We start from the raw sequence: 23,448 nt of genomic DNA, 5'->3' as shown, positions 1-23,448 counted from the left end.
ATGCATTTGAGACACATCAAAAGAATATTAATGTGATGCCACCTACCACACCCTGTGCAGCAGAAATAAATAAGTAACGTGGTCACCAAAGCAAACACACAAACACACACACACACAAACACATGTTGGTCATGGCTGATGTGCCGTAGAGAGGGGCAGAATAAATTAGGGAGGGGAAGCGAGATAGAAATATAAAAAAGAAAGAAAACTAGGAACAGATATATTGTAAGAAAGATATTTTCCTTTATCCTTATTTGTATATTGTGTATATTTATATGTAAAAATGACATCACCTTAATGATTTATCCCTGAACAATATTCAATCCCTTCTCATACAGAATTTGGTCGTGAATTAAATGTTGTTGTGTCATTGAAACAATGTGAATTGGACCAAACTGCGAGCTGCAGTGAACAGAGACCTGTGAGGAGAGGAGGTATGGGATGGAGAAACTGGTGAGACGTGACAGATACACGAGAAGCTGCAGCAGATGTATGTTTGTTAGTTTTAGACCATACACCTGTGGTTGCTACACCATCCCATGATGACCACTACACATGCACGCGCACATGTGTTTTTATCACTGCCACCTCCGGCTTCCTCCAGACACAACAGAGATGCATCAGCGAGAGAACCGATCATATAGGTTAGCACACTCTCTAGAAGGAAGACTCTGAAATGCACCAGGATTCTGTGCAAGTCACCTGCGATATAATTCAGGAGGGTAATATTTGAATTAAAATTGTGACTTAATTTCAATTTAAGAATAAAACAGGGAGATGAAACGCTCTATTTCTTATGTTTAGAAAGACAGACACATGCATAATCACTAACATATGCAAAATAAGACACACACACACACGCACACACACTATAGTTACCTATATGTGGAGTTAACGACAGTTTTGAAGCTTCCTCTCCTCTCCCTTGTTCTCCCTCTCAGCTACGTGAGTCTCTTAGTACAGGACCACATTTGCAAGCATCTCTCTCTCTCTCTCTCTCTCTCTCTCTCTCTCTCTCTCTCTCTCTCTCTCTCTACCTCCCTCTCCTCCTCTCTCTCGCTGTCTCTCTCTCTGCAGTGCAGACCCACCCCCACAGCAGCAGCTGGAGAAAACCAGGATGCCGGAGTCCACGCCGGCGTGGAGCAGGACTCGCCAGTCTGAAAAGTACAGCTAGTGGTGAACAGACGGGGAGGACAGCGATGATGTCATCCCTTGTATAAACAAAACAGTGACCACATGTAAAGTCACCTCCAACGATCAAAAGGCACACAGAGATAACAGATTTGCCCGGAGACAGATAAGAACGAACAGGCTCTGTGTTATCAGGCTCATATAAAGTCAGAATTGATCGATGCTTTGATCAGAGTCAGGACGTCTGGTCGCCACTACAGAAAAACCAGGCATTGAACCAGCGGCTGCCTGTAGAGGGGAGGAGATTGATTAAAGTTCATCATGACTTGCTCTGGACAAAAGTCAGCAGCACTGTGAAGTATATATGATTTGTGCTCGATTTGGTTCTTTTAGAGAATCAATGGGCTCCGACTCTGGAGCTGGATCCTTAAGAGCAGAACACCCGGAAAACGCCATGAGAAGTGCAGCGGTCAGATTAAAGGATTTAATAATAACACCTTCCTCTGCAAGACTTGTGTCATTTGCTACTCAAGCAAACGTCAAATCAGTCCAGATCAACTAGAGCTGATGGAGAAGGGTGAAATGTCAGCTCATAACTTCTTAATAGTCATAAAATGCAAATGTCTGAGTCCCTCTTCCTGCCAGCCCCCTAGTTAAACTACTGATGACGTTTCCAACAGGATGAACGCAAAACTGAAAAAAACTAAAAAGAACATACAGAAGTCATACGTGTAAAAAGGGAAACAAGAAAATCTCAAATTAGACACAAAGAGTTTGGAGAGCTTTTGGTCATAAACTGAAACCTCAAACCAGAGTTTCGGTAATGTGAACAAAAAAACGTGTGATTCAATCCTGCCTCCTGCACAATCTACCCATTGCCTGACCCAGACTATCTCCTGCTGCGTTTTTGAAGGACCCAATTTTCCAGCACTCTGGAATCTTTCCAGCATAGGTCTCATCACCCATTCAAGCAGACATTCATACATATTTCTATCACACACCATTCATACACTGTCTGTACAACGGTCAGGGGAAATTTGGGGTTCAGTATCTTGCTCAGGCAAACCTAGGCATGTGGACTGGAGGAGATCGAACCACCAACCCTGTGGTTCTCTCTACCTCCTGAGCCACAGCCGCCCACCTAAAGCAGTTGGGTCCATGCTGTGCCTGGATGACGACACTTATCTGCTACATTTGAAGGTCAGCGTGACGTCTGAACGCAAATAAAAACTGTAATGGCTGTTATTTGCATTCAGACGTCTTTCCTTTAACTTCCTCAGAAAAGAAGCCCATTCAGCTTGAAGCAGCAGAGAGACTTTAAGCCCGTGTAAAATAATTGGCAGCACCCACAGGGAGCGACGTGTTGAATGAGCGTGGACAGACTTCCCAAGAATGAGAGAGGCTCAGGGAATAAAAAAAATTCAAGAGATGAATCAGAATTTTAGTGCAGCACTGATGTACATGTCCCTCACAACCAACCCTCAGGGCTACAATCATCTGTCTCTGATAGCGACTTTCAGTGTCACCGTTTCTATTACTCTCCCTCTGCCCGTGGCTCTCAAGCTATTCCCTTAGATAGACCCAGTCACATAAAGTCCAGGCACGCACAAACATTAACATACGCGCGCGCACGCACACACAATTGTCAGGCTACAGCAGGTTCAGTCGTATATAGCATGTGCTGAATCATCCCTGTGCTCCATGATCAATACCACTTTAGGACAATTACCCGTGGCAGCAAACACTGTGATTATCATGACCCTGAATCTGAGAGATTCACACTGACAGCTACAACAAACAAGCTGAAAAATGAAAACTGCTACACGAACAACTGAACTCACAATTAAAGAAAACTTAAAAGTTTGATTTTGTTCCCAAAAAAGCTGAATAACACGGAGCTGATTCCAGGATTGTGGTTGGCTGCTATTGGATTTTATGCAGTGATCAAACCCTATGTTTATGTTTTATGTGTATACTTATGTTCATTTATTTAAAAGGGACAATGCACATTAATTAACATGCGAGCTTGAGTCAAACATGTAATTGTGCCAGATTTAGTCATGCAGGCTCTGGTGGATTGATGGTAAAAAACACACAAATAACATATAGACACATGTATAAAAAACATAGTACACACAATGACGCTAAGCATATATAAATAAATCAATTAAAAACTGTATGACATATGAAAACATGGACAAAGGCACTACCAAGTACCAATGATGAGTAAAGCAATATAAAGAAAAGCAGGTGTATCAAGTAAAGCACATAAACACTAAAATTAAACACATACAACATTTAGTAAAATGAGCAGTAAAACAACGACATGGCCACAAACCAGACGATGACTCGTCTGAGTGTCCAACAACAACTGTTATTTTTGTCTCTACAAAACAACCGGCAATTCATTAATTAATTAACTACTCTGTATTGATCTTTATCTATTATTTAAGATGTGTTAATGCACGTCTGATACATGGAGCTCTCACAGGTCTTAATGTAGAAGTTCCTGACAACAATAAACTGTAAATTATTAATTGTTATAGTATTTATTCAATATAATGGTAAATGGTAAACAAACTTAACTTTAAATCTTCTATTATGAAATAACACTAATAAATAGTTGCTATTTGTATAGACTACAGTCATGCACAGATGATATAGACATGTTACTGGTGTCCCACTCCTACTACACAGGAGCAAGAAACACACAAATGGAATTGCATCATTTGTGTCTTTACATATTATTTGCATCTAAATTTGTGTCTTTGTGGTCATATTCCATCCGTCCATCATTATCTATACCACTCTTCCTTTGAGGGTCCTGTGAGGGAGCTGGAGACAATCCCAGCCGACATTAGGCCAGAGGCGGGGTAAACCCTGGACAGGTCGCCATCATAACGCTGGGCCAACAGCCAGAGACCATTCACACTCAGGTACACAATTTAGAGTCTCTAATGGACCTAACCATCATATGCATGTCTTTAGACTGTGGGAGGAAGCTGGAATACCACGCAGACACGGGTAGAACATGCAAACTCCCCACAGAGAGACCCTGGCTGAACTGGGACTTGAACTGGGACATCCAAACTTGATAAGCAGCGGGCGCTGGACAGAAGCAAAGAAAACCAGAAGGCCCAGTTGTTTTTAATTTAACTCCCAGGGAACATTTCAGTGTCGGAAACATTTTAGTGCCCAGGCAACGTTTCAGCTTTCACCTACATTCCTGTTTTCTGTGCTGGGATTTGAACAGTGCTAACCACTGTACCACCTCGCCGTCTCCTATTAGTTGTCTTGTATCTTGTTTTTCACGTCTGTGGTGGTTTTCACGACTATTTGTGGATGTTTTATGTTTCTTTGTGGTTGTTTGATTATCTGGAGGCTTCAGTAATCCATCTCTGATGCTTGTAAGCCAACTCCCTATCACCCTCAGACTGGGCAGGCTGGGCACCAGGGATGGCCAATCAGATTCCATCTCTAACCACGGCTCGGGCATCGTCCCTGCTAACAATAGACAGAGGAGATGTCGCTGTGATCAGTGTGTGTGTGTGTGTGTGTGTGTGTGTGTGTGTGTGTGTGTGTGTGTGTGTGTGTGTGTGTGTGTGTGTGTGTATGTGTGTTCTGCAGCAAACACAGAGTCTGTCTCTGTGTCCTGGATATAGAGAATCTGATATCTCCACCGTCTGACAGCGTCTCTTGTCTCTGCAGTCCCGACACAGAAGTGGAGCAGATCTGATGAGATGTGCAAATTCTAAAGCCTGCATTTGTTCTCACTTTCCTTTATTCTCTGATCACAGTCTGTCTTTCATCCTTCTATTTCCCCCGTTCTTTCTCTTTCACACACTTTTTTTCTTTGCTTTGTTTATATGTATAAATCTGTCATGATGTTTTCTTCATAAACAGACTCAATATTTCCCTGTGCTGGTTTGGCATATGTGACTTTGTCCTGTGCGTCCTTGGAGCATCTGTGCTGTGTTACTTCCAAAGATGGATGGCTGCGTTTTGTGCACGTCCATGCTCACGTATTTTGTGTGTGTGTGTGTATTCGTGCACCGTGCTGTATTCCCAGGGGGTCTCGTTGCCTGTGTGTAGCAGTCGATAGCGTTGGCTGGCGAGTGAAGTCAGCCATTACTTCAACCTCCCTGACTTCCTCAGCAAAAAGGACGAGAGGAGAGAAGGGGAAACAAGAGAGAAGGAAAAAAAAGGAAGAATAGGATAGAAGAGAATAGAGCAAGAGGCTAATAATGAGAATCCCTCCTCTACCAGAAGTGCATTATGAGTAGTTAAAGAAGCTCATAAAAGCAACCACAGTTGAGGCATAAACCACAGCTACCACTTAGGGGACACGAAATAGGTTAAGGTGAGTGGCTATTGATAATCAGGGTAATTAGGGTCATTGATTTCGAAGGTCGCGGAGCAAAGGATGTGGGGATTTGTTAAGAACGACAATCTCAGTAGAAAAAAACACTGTTGCAAAAGATCATGATTCACAATATAAGCAGCTTTGTGCTATGAGTCATAATGTGTCATAATAATGGCTGCATATCCTTCACAGTCAAATCAAAAGGAAAATCCACCTTTGATGAAAGATAGGGATTTGTTCGGACAGTTTTTGTAAACTGGTCAAACACTGTGCAAATAATTATCAAGGGGATTTTAAAGAGAAAGATTCCACCGAACATGGTATTTGTCAGATATCATAAATTAATCAGCCATTGATGTGCATGGACATTCAAACACTGCAGGTAGAGAAGGATGCAGCTGGGGTGGTTTCTGCACCAATAACCTTCTGCAGTCCTCTGGCACCCTCCAGTGGGCTCAGTGTGTAATTACAGCGTCCTGCCTATTTAGTAACAGGAGCAATGTGTCTGTGTCTGTGTGTATTTGGATTTTTATTCATTAATTCTGCACTTGATGGAATTTAACTATTTCTGCCTAAAGTTCCTTGCACACAGTGGTCAATTCAATTTCAATTAAGTACTAATTGTAAAGGAGATGTTTTATCTAAAGGGTTAGAATAGATAGTCGATGCTCAGACACACACAATATACAAGTCAACATGACAACCGTTGAAAACTACGACAGGGTCACATTAGGTTGCCTTTAAATTGTGACTATTTTTGTCAAGTTTTCCCAGATGAATTCGGAGCTCCAGTTGGGGAATGTAAGGTCGAACCAAACCAAAGGATCTATTGGACTCTCCTTTGTAATTCCCAGATAAAAAGATGACGTCAGTCTTAAAAACAGGATATGCTGGGTTCAGAGTTAATTTACAAACAGGATATGTGGCAGGAAAATAATTACGACCATGACATGTTTACACAGTAACATTTTGTGCAGGTTGTGTTTAAAAATGTGAGTAATTCTTCAAAGTTGTGGGCAGAGAAGATTATTACTCACTGACACACTTACCATAGACTTTGCCCAAGAACAGCGTCTTGACCAGGTTGAATTGTGTGTCTGAGGCATCTGGGAGTGTGTAGCTGACTGGAGGGTAATGATCCAACTGGAACAGTGAGAGAGAGAGAGAGAGAGAGAGAGAGAGAGAGAGAGAGAGAGAGAGAGACATATTAAATCAGAATCTGCAGCATTTTAGAAAAGACCCAGACGAGGACCTGCATCAGCACATTGAGCGTAGTACACAACATGGTGAAGAAGAAACGGTAATTCACTCCAGTCAGAGGCTGTAAAGCTGCTGCACTGCATCATCAAAAGCTCAATGGCTCCTTCTGGTGGGAGGAAGCTGCAAATAACCACCAGGTTAATAAACTCTGATATTACTCCAATGAATCAAGTCAAAGGCAGTTCAATGAATATTAACTGAATATTAACTAAGGAATCTTAATTATGTTACAACATGTTTTAGCCAGGACAAATTAGACTGAAGATAAAAAATGAATAATAGTAATGATAAATAAATAAAAAGTACAGGCGGTAAAAAAAAAATCTACAAACAATAGATAGAAAGTTCTGAGTTTTCATCAGACACTCCACCAGCGTTTATCATTCAAACGTTATCGTTCGTCTCGGATTTTTCTCCATAAACTTGGAGAAAATGCATGAAAATCCCCACATTGAATTGTGTTTACCAAATGATATCCCTGTTCAAAACACCGACCAGAAAATCCAGTTGCGGAAGCTCTCATCACGCTATCATGGCTGCTCAGGAGTCATCACAGACCAAACGATGAAAGGAAATCTCTCGTTTGCTTTGCTGTTAATTTCGTTTCCCCCCCTTTTTTTTGTGTGTAGTCGAGCTCATCGGAGCTGATTGCAAACTGAGAAGTGATCTCCAGTAATGATCCTGTACACAAATGGCTCTTCACCGGGACCAGAGATAAATGATCACATGCACATTAATTAAAGAATATGCACTTTCTGAAGTCTGCGGTAGCTTCAAAGCATTAAAAGACGGCGTGAGAACAAGCTGCGTGTTTACAAAGAAGAGTGTCGGCGGATTTGTGAGAGGAGAGAGGCCGATGGAGGGGGGGTAGAGAGGCTGGTGGAGGGGGGAGACGGGGAGACGGGGGGAGAATACATGGCTTTAATATCCCTGCAACATAATTAACTTGTTATTGCTGTTGCACTGAAGTTTCTAATTAGCTTGAAGGCAGCAGCCGCCGCTATTGACAAGAATCATTTCAACCCTCCACAAATTGGTTTCCGTGTGTTCCAGAAATAAAAAGGTCTTCCTCGTGCACACGGGAGAGATGTGTCCCAGCCTGCACCCACTCTGCAGAATGCGAGCCGACTGCCCTGTAGCCATGCAGAGAGCGAGCGAGCGAGCGGCTGATTGAAAACAATGACTTTTGTTACTGCCTGTTTTACTGGAAATTTGTTCCATTGATGTGCTGAATAGCTGTCGCGGCCTGTTAGCTGGAGGCTGAGCTGGACTGTCGCTAAAGGGCTGAGATTTGGGTGTGTGTGTGTGTGTGTATTGTTCTTGTTTGCAGGTTTGAATCAGTACAGTTCTCCTGCACAGACAATTCTCATACCCCCATGCCCCTCCAGACTATTTCTCCTCTCTCTCTCCCTCTCTCTCTCTTTGCACACACACACACACACACACACACACGGTGTATCCTAATTTCATTCTCTCCAAAAGCCTGGTCTCAGCGGAGCATTGTGTGGGTTTTGTTTTCCACAGTGACTGCAGGGCGGGATAATGGTGCACAATTAAATTGTGCTCAGCTTATTTACTTTTATCTGAGAAAACAAATTGGCTTCACAGCCGCGGAGGGCAGTCGGAGTCCCGGAACCTCGTGAAAAAAGGTCCACAGAGGGAGACAGCCGGGGAAGAAACCTCATTTTTACCAAACTTTGTCAATTACAACTGCAATTACTGGCATTCTGTCCCTTTACACTGAACCATTTAGACGACACGGTTTTCTCCTGGAAGCTCTGTTGCTCCCCTCTCAGGTTACATAAAGCTGAGGAAAGCAAAGTAATCAGGGTTGGACAAAGAGAAAATTAACAATGGGTAAAATCTATTTCCCTAACTATGTGCTCAGAAGGAATCTAATTTAGCCAATGTGCTGTATATACTCAAACTCATTTACAGAACACAAAGAACTTTTTTTACTTCAGTGGCGACTTTCGTTAATGAAATCTGGAGGAGGAGGAGCAAAAAGCTAATGAATACTTAATTTCCTGTGATAACTTGAATGAAGAGTTCAATATTCCATCAGCCAGCCATTTATACCACTAACATCAACCAGAGGAGGAGGAGGAGAGGATCAAAGGATGAGTAGGAAGAGGAGGAAGATGAGATGAGATAGGAGGAGAGGAAGGGGAGAGGAGAAGGAGAAGGAGAGGAGAGGAGAGAGGAGGAGAGGAGAGGAGAGGAAAGAAGAGGAGAGGCGAGGTAGAGGAGAGGAAGAAGAAGAGGAAGTGGAAGAGGAAGTTGAAGAGGGAGAGTGAGAGAGGAGAGGATGAGGACAGGAGATGAGAGGAAGAGGAGAGGAGGGGAAAGGAGAGAAGAGAGGAGGAGAGGAGATGTAGAGGAGAGGAAGAGGAGATGGATAAGAAGAAAAGAGAGGCAAGTAGAGAAGAATGAGAGCAAGAGGAGAGGAGGACAGTAATGAGAGGAGGAGAGGAGAGGAGAGGAGAGGAGAGGAGAGGAGAGGAAAGAGAGCAAGGAGGGGACGAGAGGAGAGGAGATGAGAGGAGGACAGGAGACCAGAAGAGGAGAGGAGATGAGGATATAGGAGAGGGAGAGGAGAGAAGAGTAAAGAAAGGAAAGACAGGAGGAGAGGAGAGAAGACGAGACGAGGAGACTTTTCGAAGCCTGAAGCGACTCCTCACTTTCATCTCTGAACCCTCACAGTGTGTGAGCAGGTTGAGAGAAAGAGTCAGAGATAGAGAGGTGGGAACTGATTTCTCCTTCATACGCCTTTGATAGTGAGCTCACCTGACGAGATCTCACAGACGGCTTTAAAAACCAAACACTTACTGCCTGCACTGCTGCACTGGTTTGACTGAACGTACACTTACTGCAGGTATTTGTGTGCTCATGCAAAATCCACTCGTCTAAGACAGCGTGGGGATTATAAAGGCGTTAAATGCATCCAAGCAACCTTTGTTATCATGTCGTGTGGATCTACTTTTTCATCTCTCAGCCCCCCCCGACTCATTCAGTCGTTGTATTTTGTTCTCCACCTCCCTCCCGCTCCCCTTCTCTCTCAGATTCCAATTACCCTCACGCCTGCTTTTCTCCTCACTTGTTCTCCGGCCTGTCTTTAAACTAAATAGTTGCTTGTCTAAATTGCCTTTAAGATTTGCAGCCTGATAGCGGAGAGGCGAGACCTCTGCAGCCTCAGGTAAACACTCGACTCTCTCCTTCTCACTGGAAATTGAATTTGATCCACTGGCAGGCCCGCCAGCACGACAGACTTTTATTGCCTCTGACTCGTACTGTATCTCCGCCTCTCACTCGGAGAGGGAAGCAGCCGAACAAGGCCCGTGATGAGCAGGTCAGAGTAATAATGGACAAGTTCAATTACAAACGCAGATGGCAGGCTATGAACAAAATGGCATCTCAGGCTTTCGTTCTCAATGCAATAATCCAGATTAAAGTTCTGCACATCTTCTCTGACTCTGTAAATGCTGTCACGGTGAATCTCGAGCATCAGTGATAGACCTATTGAATTTATTCATCCAGCAGGTAAAGAGAAGCATCAATTTGGAGTGATGTGTCCACCAGATGAATTTAAGTTCAATGTTAACTCTCCTTCAAGCTCTGTTTTTGGTCTCCACCAACTCAGATGGGAAATATATGGTTATTAAGCTGCTTGATTAGCGTGCTACCTTTGTCTGTGTCATTCTGTGTATGTTATCTTTGAGAATACCTGTTGATGCCACCTATACCGACTCGTCTTACTCAATGTTCCTCTTGTTGTCGTCAGAAGCTGAATTTGTCCCGTTCCTCACATCTCATTAGTGCGAGTGTGAGTACAGTCACGGTTGCTGGCTCAAAATACATAAACTATAACTAGGATCCCTCAGGGGTGTGTGAGGAGTTAGATAGTGGGAGGTATGGAGAGCTACAAGGTGGGGAAGTGGAGTGAACAGATTCTTTTGAATAATGTTGATTTCCTGGTATGTGGTATGTACAAAGCATCCGTCGTGAGTTGACCTGACAAGAGCTCGCTTGTGCCTGCGTATCTGTTGCTATGCATGTCCACATCTGTTTATGGGCGGATATAAAGTGAATGTGTGTACCTTGAAAAGAGCCCAGAGGCGGCAAGTCAACATAAAAAAGTTTTATTCATCAAAGTTATCTTCTTAACACACCTTCCGGCTCTACCTTTCATGCCCTATCCATAAACCTCTGCCATTTTCTCCCCTCATAGCTCCATTACTGAATTCCTTTTTATTTCTTGAATCTAAATTACTACATCATGCTCACCGGGGTTCCTCTTAAATCTTTTAACACTAAAGCTGCTTTCAGAAATGCACTGAACTCCGGGGATCCTGCAGACATTCTGCAGGGGGGCTGTATGTGCGAACGCAAATGTCCAAGTGTGAGCTTCTGGACTTTCTGTGGCCAGTCCCCGAGTAAGAAGTCTGCAGAATGTCTGAAGGAGCTGATATGAGAACACAGCAGGTGATGACGTTTCTAACACGCAACAGACACAACAATGAAAAAACTAAATTAATACAAATATCTCAGCATGAAAAATCAGTGCCACACACGTAGAAGACACGGACGAAGATGTCAAGACAGTTTTTTGCTGATAAGAGCCGCCGACATCGATGTGCTGTAACATGTGATCTCCCAACGTCACATCCTGCCTGCTGCACCACACCTCACCGGAACGCTCCGGAGATTTCTGTGTTGTTGTGAACATCATGTGTGAAAAGCGAACTCCCGAAAAAGTCCAGACCTAATTCTGCGGACATCCCTCCGGAGTTCATGTCAGAAAATGGCTGAAGTGTCGTGTGTGTCATTTAGCGACTGACAGAGTCGAAGTGTTGTTGTTTCGAGAGCAGCCCGGGCTCATGGGGAGTGGAAAAGTGAGGATATGCATTTGATAGTTAACAGTTCAGTCACACACCGGACACGGGGCTGAACATCAATATCATCAATCTAGGCACAACTAAGCTGCAATCAAATGTGTGTGTGTGTGTGTGTGTGTGCGCACGCGTGACTGATGAGCAAAGAATCTCACAGTTGCTCAATCACTTCCTGCGCCGGTAAAGAAGGGATGTGTTATGTCGAAGCGCTCCCACCGGTGTGATCAGCGGCTGCAGGGTGTGATTTGCTCGGGGAATGAGGACGATTTCCATTGGATGTTTCAGTTTAATTTTCTCGCTGTCAAAATTTTTCACCGTAGTGTGCGAGCGCGCGTAATGAGATTCCAGTGTGAATGAACGAGGTCATCGCTCCGTGTGCACTTAACGAGAGAGAGAGAGAGAGAGAGAGAGAGAGAGAGAGAGAGAGGGAGAGTGAGGGAGAGAGAGAGAGAGAGAGAGAGAGAGAGAGAGAGGGTTGGAGACTTATGTGGAAGAGGAGATGTGATGATGATTTGATTTGCAGGCCCGGTGATTCATTCTGACTCACACTTTGTTTCACCTTAATGAAAATAACAGTTTAGAGGCTGTAATAGAGCTGTAATTATCACCAGAGAAGGTGACATCACTGCTGCCAGAATGACAAAGAACACAACTAATAAAATATCCTCTGATCACACTGTATATACTGTCATGAGAGTAATGCCGCAGGGAAAACTAAAGACCTGAGTGAGCTTCTCGTTATCATGGCGTTAATATTTAAACTAATACATCAATTACACATTGAAACATGTTTTAATGTTGTAGCGGATTTGTGCATATTTTATTTATTTCCTCTGGGTCCATATGGAAATGCATTTAAACATCTAGCAAACATACTTTGATTCATACTATTTACAATATTCATATCCATGTTAATATTTGCTCTAATGTGGAAATACAGTGATTGGTTTATAATATGTACAACTGACCGTTGTGACAAAGAAATGTGGATGCTTAATATTTTTCAGTTTAGCCATAATCCTAATTATAATTAAACAGCAATTACACTACATATTACGTAAAATGTAGATGCACATCTTTACTTCATTGTGTACTATAATCATAAAATAATTCACATCATGTCACATATCAGTTATTAGTATCATTTGTTTCAGTGAAAGCAGAGTCAAGCTGTGTGGTTTTCTCTGCAGCACTTTTCAAAAATAAAGGTGATGCAGACCTGGGCCAAATCATTTTAAGTGTTAGTTTCATGGTGGGATGTAAATCATGAATCAGCTGATGGGGCAGATTAGAAGAAACTTCACTGAAGTCTGCGGGGAAATTAGGTTATGTCAGAGTACGTGTTACAATCCAGCGCAGACTGTAATCAAATAGCTGTGATATTATTATCGTATTTGTAATGTTAATACAAAATGATACAAATGAAGAAGCAGCAGTTTTCCACAGAGGAGGTGATTTACTCTGTGGATACACTATATGGCTCGTGTTACATCTATGTTACGGGTGCAGAAATAATGCACACAACATGAACATGGCATTCAAACTACCACTCCTGCAGGAGGTCATGCACATACAAACTGTCACATACGTTCCTCAACAAACCACAAACTGCACGTGCAAAAACAGATCTACTCCAACCTGGATGCAACCAACACCGGGGTTTTATAGGTGGCTCTACCATCCACTTATGGTCCAACTTAAATTACAGCCTGCAGCCAAACCTGGGCATTTTATCCCAGAACAAAGTGTTTAATAGTTGAGCTGAATTCTCACTCCATCCTTGACAGCTACTGACTGAGGTTTGGCTGTATTGATCCGCACTGGGCTGTTGAGCTGCACAAAAATCCAACACACACACACACAATTATGCATGCACAAACATGCACACTCTCGCTCTGTATCGCATACACTTTAATACCTGCACGCACCACACACACACACACACACACAGATCGATGCATTCTCTCTGTTGCTATACTTAGGCTGTCTACTGGAAGTGGATTAACAGGGGCATAGGACAAGCCGCTTCATCACAGCAGAAGACAGAACAGGACATTACACTCCCCTCTGACTTATTGCGCACAACCAGAGCCGGAGCTGGATGGCAATCCCCTGCACTCCGTGGTTGTAAGTAGGATTTTGAAATTGAAATATGTGTTGCAGAGTGCTCTGATGTGTGTGTGTGTGTGTGTGTGTGTGTGTGTGTGTGTGTGTGTGTGCGTGTGTGGGTTCTATACCTGGATGGTGATGCTTCTGTTGACACGGGACATGTTTATGCTATGAGGCTGCCCATTGGCCAGGTTGCGCTGGTCCACATCAATAGTAAATGGCTCCTGCAGGCCGCCAAGGTTATACCGCACCTGCATTGAACCTGAAGACATGCAACACATGGTTTGCTCTGGTTGCATGAAACCTCACATCTCTGCACACAGCTCCCTCTCTACTCCTCTCAAATGATTTAAGCATGAGCCCTCATCAATAAACACCTGAATTAATAAAAGGCATTTCATAGATATTTCTCAAGCTGTGGCTGTAAAAACACCACAAGTCCCAGAAGAGGATAGTTGATCTATCACTACTTTGTGACACATAAGATATTTCTATATTCATTTTGCTAAATAGCAGTTTATTAAAGAAGCCCAAAATAAAGTTTTCTTTTTGAAGTGATGGAGCAGGAAGAGGTGACGGATAGTGGAGGAAACCCTGAATGATTCAGACGACCCGCAGCTTGACAGGGGATTATATATTTACTGTCTCAGGGCGCCGCGTGAGCGGGAGGGCCGAGAGTTTCCAGCGGCAGCAGCCCTGAGCAATGTGAGTATTTTGTCGTTTTAGTTTGGTGATTGTGCACATCAATTGCTGAGACGCTAGATGGCACTGTCAAATTTGTATTACTGCTGTTTCATCAAAGCACTTTTCTGCCTGTCAGCCGCACAGTGGGAGGCTGAGAACTGAGAGGGAATTTTGGAGAGTCTACAACTGTCCAAACTGTTCTGCAAGCACAGCCTTTAAATATGTACTTTGCTGCACTAACAAGCATTACTCCGAGCAGACTGCTCACTAGCGATCAACCACAGACTGCATGTGTATGAGTGTGTATGAGTGTGTGTGTGTGTCTTACCGTTGTGCCGCAACACCACAGCCAGCGAGTCCTGCGTCTTGGAGCTGACATACATCAGAATGGCGGGAGCACTGGATGTGCTGAAACTAAAAGCAATTTCCTCCTTTGTCAGATTCACCTCATGTGGCGTCAGCTGGTGCGTCAGGATCTTTGCGTCCCGACTGGCGCCCGCAACCGCTTCGGGGAAGAAGTTGTACTTGATCAGTGTTCCAGCGTCAAAGAAACCGCCGACATCTGAATGAGAAAACAGGAGAAGTTGGAAAGAAAAGAAATAAAAATGTTTAAAAAAATACACATGTATAATACAGGCAGGTGAATACACAATACAATGATACTGCTTGTCCTTGTGGTTCCACCTCAAACAGTAGAACTATGATATCTGCTAGATATCTGGGGCTGCGGCTCAGGAGGTAGAGCGGGTCGTCAACTAACCAGAAGGTCAGCGGTTTAATCCTAGTCCCCTCCATTCCGTGTGCCGAAGTGTCTTTGGGCAAGACACTGCCTGTGCCGACAGTGTTCGACAGTAAATGTGTGTGCGCATGGCATAACAGTACAGTAAAGGTCATGAAGACTAGAAAAATACACATAAATAGAGACCATTTACCATTTCAAATCAATGTTTTGAAACCTTAAAAAACTCCACAAGAAAGAAAGACATAAAGAAATACACTTTCCATCAAAAATGCCACAGCACAAACAAGTGACACAAATATGGCTGTGTTCAGGAGGTGCAGTAAAGTGGGCGTTAAACTGCTGCGCTCGAAATATATTAAATGGTGAATGAAAGAAAAAAAACTGCAGCACTCGAGCATCTGAAACCAAACAATACATTGTTAACCAGTACGTTAACAAAGCTAATGGAATATTCCAGCCATTCCAGGAGGGTTATTGATTCTCGTAATCAAGTGTTGAGAAGAGGCAACCTTATTTTTCTATACTTCTGTGTGTGTGTGTGTGGTTGTGTGTGTGTTGGTGTGTGCATTCAGATAAAAGACACAATGTGCGTGAAATTACAGAGAATGATTACATGGACGGCGGAGAGCCTTGGATTGTGTGTGAGTGTGTGCGTGTGTGTGCGTGTGGTAAATGCCATGGAATATGCCTTGACATGTTTCCCTTCCCTCTGTGGCAGCAGGGAAAATGTATAACTACACCTCGTACAAGTGTAGAATACTAAGTGAACACATTTATGCATCTTATTTTAAAGCCTCACTTCACCCATCCACTCCCAGCGGACACAGTACAATAAATACGTCAAGCTACATTACTTAAATCTAATGGAAGGCTTATTACTAGAAAATGGGAAAGTTCTCTGACTGCTATTGGGCGTGGAGGCGAATCCTCGCACCCATCCAGCTGCACCACAATTTTGTCCTACGCTCTGCCGTGCACTGATGTGGCGTCGAGTTAGGAAGTCCGGGTAGAGAGATGCACGTTATCTATTGTTCTGTGTTAACCAGGCGGACAGCTTGTCAAGTTCTCAAATAGCTGGATTCTTTGTTTCCTGATGTGGCTCGACTCTCCGGGGACTCATGCTGCTGAGTATTAACAGAATCAGACTTAAATTCCAGCAGATGCTTGATTAAATTTCTTAAATCGGTCACAAAATGGCATATGAATAAACAAACCGTGCTTCAAAATACACAAAATAAAACCAGCCCCCTTCCTCACAGCTCCACGCACTTCTATTGTTTTTATTGCTCATTTCCGCTGAGCATGTTTTATTCAGGCTATCATGTAGTGCTGATGTGAAGCTTTCACACACTCAACCATTTGAAATAACTTTTTAAGGCTGTGAATTATTCATATTTTCAGTGATTTACAGGCATACATAAAAGTTACAAAAGCAAGCTGGAATAAAAATCGATGCACATATAAATAGACCTTGTAAAACTCATTTATTTTATATTCTTCTAATATAAAAGTTGTTTTTGCAACCTTGAAGTGTTCAACATAATTTGAGTGATTGTCACTAAAGGTGGCCTGTGTCATTTTTGTGGCTCTTGGCAGCTTTGTATTTGTTAAGAAATCAGACGTAGGCTATGGGAGAGTTTATGCAGGAAGACACGTGGGATGGGAGAGTAGAAAAGGTTCAAAACAAAAGTAAACATAGAAAACAAATATCTGATCACGATAACGTAGCTAATGTTACGAGGTGAAATGCATTTTAATTTGAAAACATCCACGTTTACATCACGATTGTAACCATACATGAAATCAAGCAGTGTCATGTAAAGATGGACGAAATGAAGGCTCCCTAAAAGTGAAGCCAAAGCGTTTCGATTGCCCCCTGGTGGCTGGCTGCGGAATAGATCATAAATCTTGTCTCTTCCATGGTGGTGAATGGGACATGGAACAAACTTAAGTACACGTCAAATTAATTTCATACGGTCATATTAGAAAATTCTTATCACACTGATGTTTGTTTTTATGTATAGATTTAACTTCTGGATAGTGGGATGACGTGGACATGTGTCGTCCATCTATATTTACAGTCTGGGTCAAATAGCTACGTTCGAGAAGAATTATCATTTTCAAGTTGATAATGATATGAAATTTAAAAGTGAATCCTGAATCTCTAGTAAACGCTGTCATTAGAACTGGAATAAGTTTGAACTTGAAGAACTTGTGGAACAGGCCTTGATCTCACATCCTCTCAACTTCAAAAGCCAAACATCTTAAACTGTATCTTCCTGCAAACTGTAGATTATGTGGGGCCTTGCATGTAACTCGTCTCAGCCTCCTCTGTCCTGCTGATAAAAAAGAAAAAAAGAGAGTGACTCCGACCAGCTGCCCAGAGCCCCCACACCCACACACACACACACACACACACACTTTGTCTGGAAGCATGAGAGAGAATGAGAAAACTCTGCTCCAGGGCAGAGGCTCTTTATGTTTGTGTGTGTTTTATGTCAGTGTGTGAAGAAGTTTTGGGGAGGGAATGTGGCCAAGCATGCAAACCTCTACAGGTCGAATGTGTGTGTGCGTTTTTGTGAGTTGGTGTGTCCGTGCACACGCACAGTGGCTCCGTGTAGCCCTCGAAGGCAGAAAAGCCGAAGAATGAGAGTGTATAATAATAACACTGCAGGGTCCCCTGAGCAGTGTGTAAATATGGATACAATGGAAATGCACTATGCAATTATGGCTGGTAAAATGCATTTTTCACTCGCTGGGAGAGAGGGGGGAGATTAGAGGGAGAGAAGGATAGAAAGAAAGCTGAACACAGGCAAGTGGGAAAAGAGGTAGAAAAGGAGAATTTATATGGAAGAGAGTAAAAAGGGCAGAGAAGGGAAGGTTTAAATGGGGGAAAAGGGGGAGAAAAGAGTGGAAGGAGTAAAGGAGAGTAGACAAATTTGAAGGAGAAGTAAATTCAGAGATGGATGAGGGGAAATAGAGGGGAGGAATGTGTGAGGGAGATGAAGGAAAGCGGCAAAAGAGGAGAAGAGACAAGTGGTAATGACAAAATAATGGAAGATTTGAAAAAGGCAGCAGAGAGAGGCAAGAAGATGGAGGAGTGAAATGTAGATAAGAGGGAGAAGAGATAGACATGATATGAAGAGGGAATGAAAAAGATGAGTGAGGGACACAAGGAGGAGAGAAAGGAGGAAAAACAAGATGAGATCTGGAAGAGATGAGTGAAAAGGGAAAAGAGAGAGAAGAGGAATGTCGGATGTTACACACAAAAACAAACACAAGGGTGTCCTCTCCCCCTTTGTCGCTCTCTCTTTTCCTGACACACACACGCACATTGAAACACACAAACCTCACACAGACAGTAATCTTTATTCTCTAAATCCTGAAATGCCCGATTGGTTATGACAGAAGTCAGATGAGGTCTTTTCAAGTCTTACATTAGCATAACAAACACACACACACACACACACACACACACACACACACAAACAAACAAACACACACAGCTTTTCTGTCACCTCGTCACCCCCCCTGCCAAGAGAGCACAGGGGGAAAAACACTTTTCGGCTTTAGGAAACAAATGAATTCACGTGTCGGGGATCGGGAGCCTCTGACAGCACCGCTGCTCTTCTCCCCTGAGCATTTTTAACAAAAACTTGTTTTGGTAAGTAGAACTTTAACAGTGTATCTCATGAATCTCCACGAAAACAAATACGATGCTTTAGCACAATGGAACCGTGCCGGAGCAGGAGTCAGACATTTATCATCTCTGCACTTCAGAAACCTGCAGCTCTTGTGTGACTTGCATTTTATTCTCATATGTTTTTTAGTTTGATGTCTCAGCTCTGCATCTGCGCAGCATTAGCATTCAGCATAGGCCCTCTGAAGCCGGCGGAGAATTGGTGGGTAAGCACAATATCACTCTCAATCGATGCCTTTTATCATAAGCCCAAACACTTTCAACACCGACAGCTCCCAAACTGAATGGGAAGTGAGGACAATCACAGAGCGCAGCCCAAAAATCACAGTGGGTTGTCAGACGATGACGCTCATTGAAATATGACGACTCCAGCGATAACGCGGGCGATATTTGACCCTGGCGTTATGAGCTGAAGATAACGCACTTTCCCAAAGTTGTTTGAAGGGTGTTTGCTGCGAGATTATGACTCGAGGTGTCATCCAAAAAATTCTGAGCTGAGAGGTAGTTTGTTAGTTTTGAAGACGGCAATAAAAGAAAAAAAGAAACTTCAGGGAAAATACCCAAGGGAACCCTATTCCTGCACTGCTGGCAGAAGGGAAACAAAATCTTACATTAAAAAAGCCGACAACAGGAGGAGATCTATTTGTCTCGCAAATGAAGTTGTGAAGATGAAGAACAGCGTGACGCACTTTCAGTGGCATTTATTGTCCAACGATCAAACCCACTCAATTAGAGGTCGACGCAATCTTACCCAGAATGCCTCTTACCTCTGGTGCAGACGGGGCCGTCATAGGCGGAGGCGGTGCAGTCGCACAAGTAGCCGTTGTATCTTTCCACGCACTTCCCTCCATTCTGGCAGAACATTCCAAAACTGGTGCAGTGGCCCTGGCAGCCGGGCTTGACCCCGGGCGTGACCTTGGCCCTCTCCTCCAGATCTAGCGTGATGCCGTTCATCCGCAGGGCTCGGATGCATCCCAGGAAGCCCCTCTGTCCCCCCGCAGCACCTGAGGAGTGAGGGGGGAGGGTGGGGAAGAGGAGGTGGCATTAGCGTAACCAGGACATGAAGCATTAAGTGAAATTGAAAAATAAGAGAATGAGGGGACGGCAAAATGGAAATCACGGGTCACAGGAGTCGTTCCGAGAAGACGCTCGGTTTTAATCTCTTGGAGGCGTTAATATCCTGACGCCTGGAGGAAGCCACTGATGTCATGTTAATCGTTGTGGCTGTGACGCCGCTCTTCAAACAACCTTCAACTCATTTAAAAAAAAAAAAAATCGGAAATTCCTCTAATGAGAACAGCCCTAATGAACACTGTGTCTTAATGACCACCTCGCACGCGAATGGAGGCATGTAAAACACAGACAAACACACACATTTAACACGGACCACACGGCGCACCTGATTTGAATGAGTCAGAAGGAGCATTAATGCTTCGCCTTGGGGTGTCGATAGCCCTGCCTCTAAAGTGCTTCCATCGTCATTCTGGCCTTGCGCCATTCCCGTCTAACTACCCATTAACTTGGACAGAGTAGGGGTGTTAAGTAGATGAATGTGCACCTAAATGACTATAGAAATAAACACCCTCATAAACATACACCCACAGGTATAGATTCCGACGTACACAAGCACGCCCACAGAGGAGGGTTCCAGGGTTTGGATAGACACGCGAGCACACACGCACAAAACGTGCACACTCTCATCAACAAGGGCTGAGGGACATTTTAGTTATTAAAACCTCTCTATTGCATCTTTGGAATTACAGAGGAGTATCTGTTCAGGAAGATATGTAATGGAGCCCTGAACATAAACTCTCACTCGTACCGTTTCCTCCCTCAGCAGCAATCTCACACACACACACACACACACACACACACGCACAGAGATTACAAATACATACACTCTCTCCACGAATCACATTATCATGATGCAGCAGCGCTTTCACCAGCTTTCTCCACTTTCCAGTCCCACACAGGATTTGACTTTTGGTCGACCTGTTAATTAATCTGTGTTGTAGCACTGATTGGCTGGAGGTTTCTACCACCTGTTTACCCAGGTCTAAATCAGCCTCTGATTAAATGGACATCAGGCTCCGAGGCCCACCGAGACCAGGGCAGACACACACAGACACACACACAGACACACACAACGAGAGCCTGACTGACACTGACTGAAGTCAACATATAGGGTTATCACTATAGATAAAAGCCAAATCCTCATGATCAGCATAGGTCATAAACCCTGCCTCCTCCGTGTTAATGGATGGGACAAACTAAAAATTCAAAGAAAACATTTGTCATTTTAAATATCTCTTATCACACTGATGTACGTCCAAGTGTTCATCTTTCTGTTAAGTTTGGTTTGAATTAAAATGGCGCAAATTAAAATACTGTCAAGTAATTATTAGCATGATGAGTGATTTGAGATGTTTGTTGTTCTTATGTTCATAAGTAAGTATTAGTATTTGTAGTGAATCTATTTCATGTTGTGTTGAATCATTTAGATTTCAGAGCCGTTAACTGCACTGCACAGTTACTTACTGTTTATAACACTGTATATTTGTGAAGAACTCTGTTGATTCTTGCCAAAAATGTCAGAATTTTATTACTTTTTAATACAGTATGAATATTGATAATTAGTATTAGTCAGTCTTTATGATATAAACACATACACTACAAACATTAGCCCATCCACACAAGACTACACAGAAATACTGACATGGATGCAGAAATGCGCACACACAGTGATAAAATCAAATTACACAGTGAAACACACAAACGCACACATTTAGAGGCTCTGGTGACTCGAGGGTATTTTACTCTTTAATGATGTGCTAAGGAGGAAACATTTATATTCATTAGGATACACACAGCGCACACAAGCACACACATGCAATTTACAACAGTCAAATTGCTAATTAAGAGAGAAGTCATACAATCTGACCTTTCACACTGTGTGGATGTGTTTATGTGGATTCGTCATTCATGAGTAATGATGAGATAATGAAAAAACATGCAGGGGAATGGGTGAATGTATAGAAGGCGCGTGAACTGCTCCTTAGTCAAAGCCTGATCCAACACATAGACTGTGTGGAAAGATGGACGACATGGCCGCTACCAGACAGTGAAGCCAAACATCTGGATCGCCCCCTGGTGGCTGGCTGCAGTATACATCATAAAACCATCCTCCTCCATGTTAGTAGATGGTATATGGACCAAAATTAAATAAATGTAAGTGCGTGTTAAATAAACTTCTGCCTCAGTCATTTTAAGTTATTCTTATCACACTGATGTAAATTTAGTTTTAAACATATAGTTTGTAAAAATTCAATTTGTTCAAGGCAACAAGACATTTTGATTCCCTTTTAATTGTGTCATATGTACTATTCCCGTGGCTTCGTATGTCTCTGCTAGAACTCCTGAAATCATTGCTAGCAAATTACCTGTTTTTCCTTCCACTGTTTGTATTGCTCACTAGTTATGGATCAAGAATATTTATTGCTGTTTGCTACGTAACGTGAATAAAACTGCCATTATCCCATGCTGCTTTACGACGTCATCAAACTAGTTCTTTTGTTATTGTTTTAATCAAGAGACATCTAGTGGCCGAAGTTACATATTGTACGTTTTTATTAGATATTAAAACAGGGTGAAAAGTCATGATTGACCTCGGAGGCTGGTTGGAGAGAGAAAGTGGAGACGTGTCGTCCATTTTAATTTGCAATAATTTGCAATCCAAAAATGCAGAGAAATTACCATATAAGTGGGTTAATAGAATCATGGTTTGTCCTATTTCTTTCATTTTTTTATGGTTCACCACTGTAGAAAAACACTGTTTGTTTACCCACTTCACGCTTATTGAGGATACACTTCAGAATGGCATTTGTATTAGTTTCAGATGAGTGTTTTGATTCATATGCTCTAAATGTCATTTCAAAAGACTTCCTGACCCACTGGCATTTCCAGGGGGGGAGATATTATCATAGAAATTCCATTTTGCCAGCTCGGCGCCGTTGGTTTACAGCTTTCTTTTGATAATTACATCTCGTGAGGGTCCGTAATAGGATTGCTCCTGATCCCTGCATGGAAATTGTACTTGTGTATTGAAATAAACCTGCATCTACACACCTTTGTGTTAATGTGTAATATTAATTGGAGAAACTGAGCAGGAGCATGAGCAGGATAATAATTCTGGCAAAACTTTAATCACCATTAGTGAGGAGCTGCAACTGAATTAGATGCAACAAAACCTCCGTGGGTGAGGGCTCGTCCTCACACGTGTTTTTCGGCGTGCGCTGTTAAAAAAACTGGAATTATCAACGTCACAGAAACATTTCATCGAACTCATTAAATGTTACCTACTGTCTTGGCAGGTGAGCGTGGCCGGTTTCCCTGTGACAAGGGGCCGCGTGCATGCAGTGAGGGTGAGCAGTGTCGATCCATGACGACAGAGGCGAGGACACGAGAAGAAAAAATAAAGAAGACAAAATACAACCCGACCATGAGAGAGAAAAAACAACATGCAAAACCATAAAAAAACGTGATAGTGAGCATTAATCAAGCGGGGGGG

At 43.0% G+C, this 23,448-nt stretch overlaps 1 protein-coding gene across 2 annotated transcripts in view; it reads right to left on the bottom strand.

Moving 5' to 3' along the window:
- cntnap2a (contactin associated protein 2a) overlaps positions 1-23,448 on the bottom strand; it is a 320,679-nt gene that overhangs the window by 9,506 nt on the left and 287,725 nt on the right. Inside the window, exons 20-24 of one of the 2 annotated variants that reach the window (XM_035143135.2) lie at positions 23,241-23,270; positions 19,649-19,885; positions 14,768-15,001; positions 13,884-14,017; positions 6,544-6,637 (exon numbers count right to left, since the gene is read on the bottom strand). In XM_035143135.2, coding sequence (XP_034999026.1) covers positions 6,544-6,637; positions 13,884-14,017; positions 14,768-15,001; positions 19,649-19,885; positions 23,241-23,270 — 729 coding nt within the window. The remainder of the gene's footprint in view (positions 1-6,543; positions 6,638-13,883; positions 14,018-14,767; positions 15,002-19,648; positions 19,886-23,240; positions 23,271-23,448) is intronic. The other variant, XM_035143136.2, reaches the window with a different exon arrangement.

Source organism: Hippoglossus stenolepis, chromosome 19, assembly GCF_022539355.2.
Source record: "Hippoglossus stenolepis isolate QCI-W04-F060 chromosome 19, HSTE1.2, whole genome shotgun sequence".
NCBI lineage: Eukaryota > Metazoa > Chordata > Actinopteri > Pleuronectiformes > Pleuronectidae > Hippoglossus > Hippoglossus stenolepis.
This window is presented reverse-complemented; position numbering and strand designations above follow the sequence as displayed.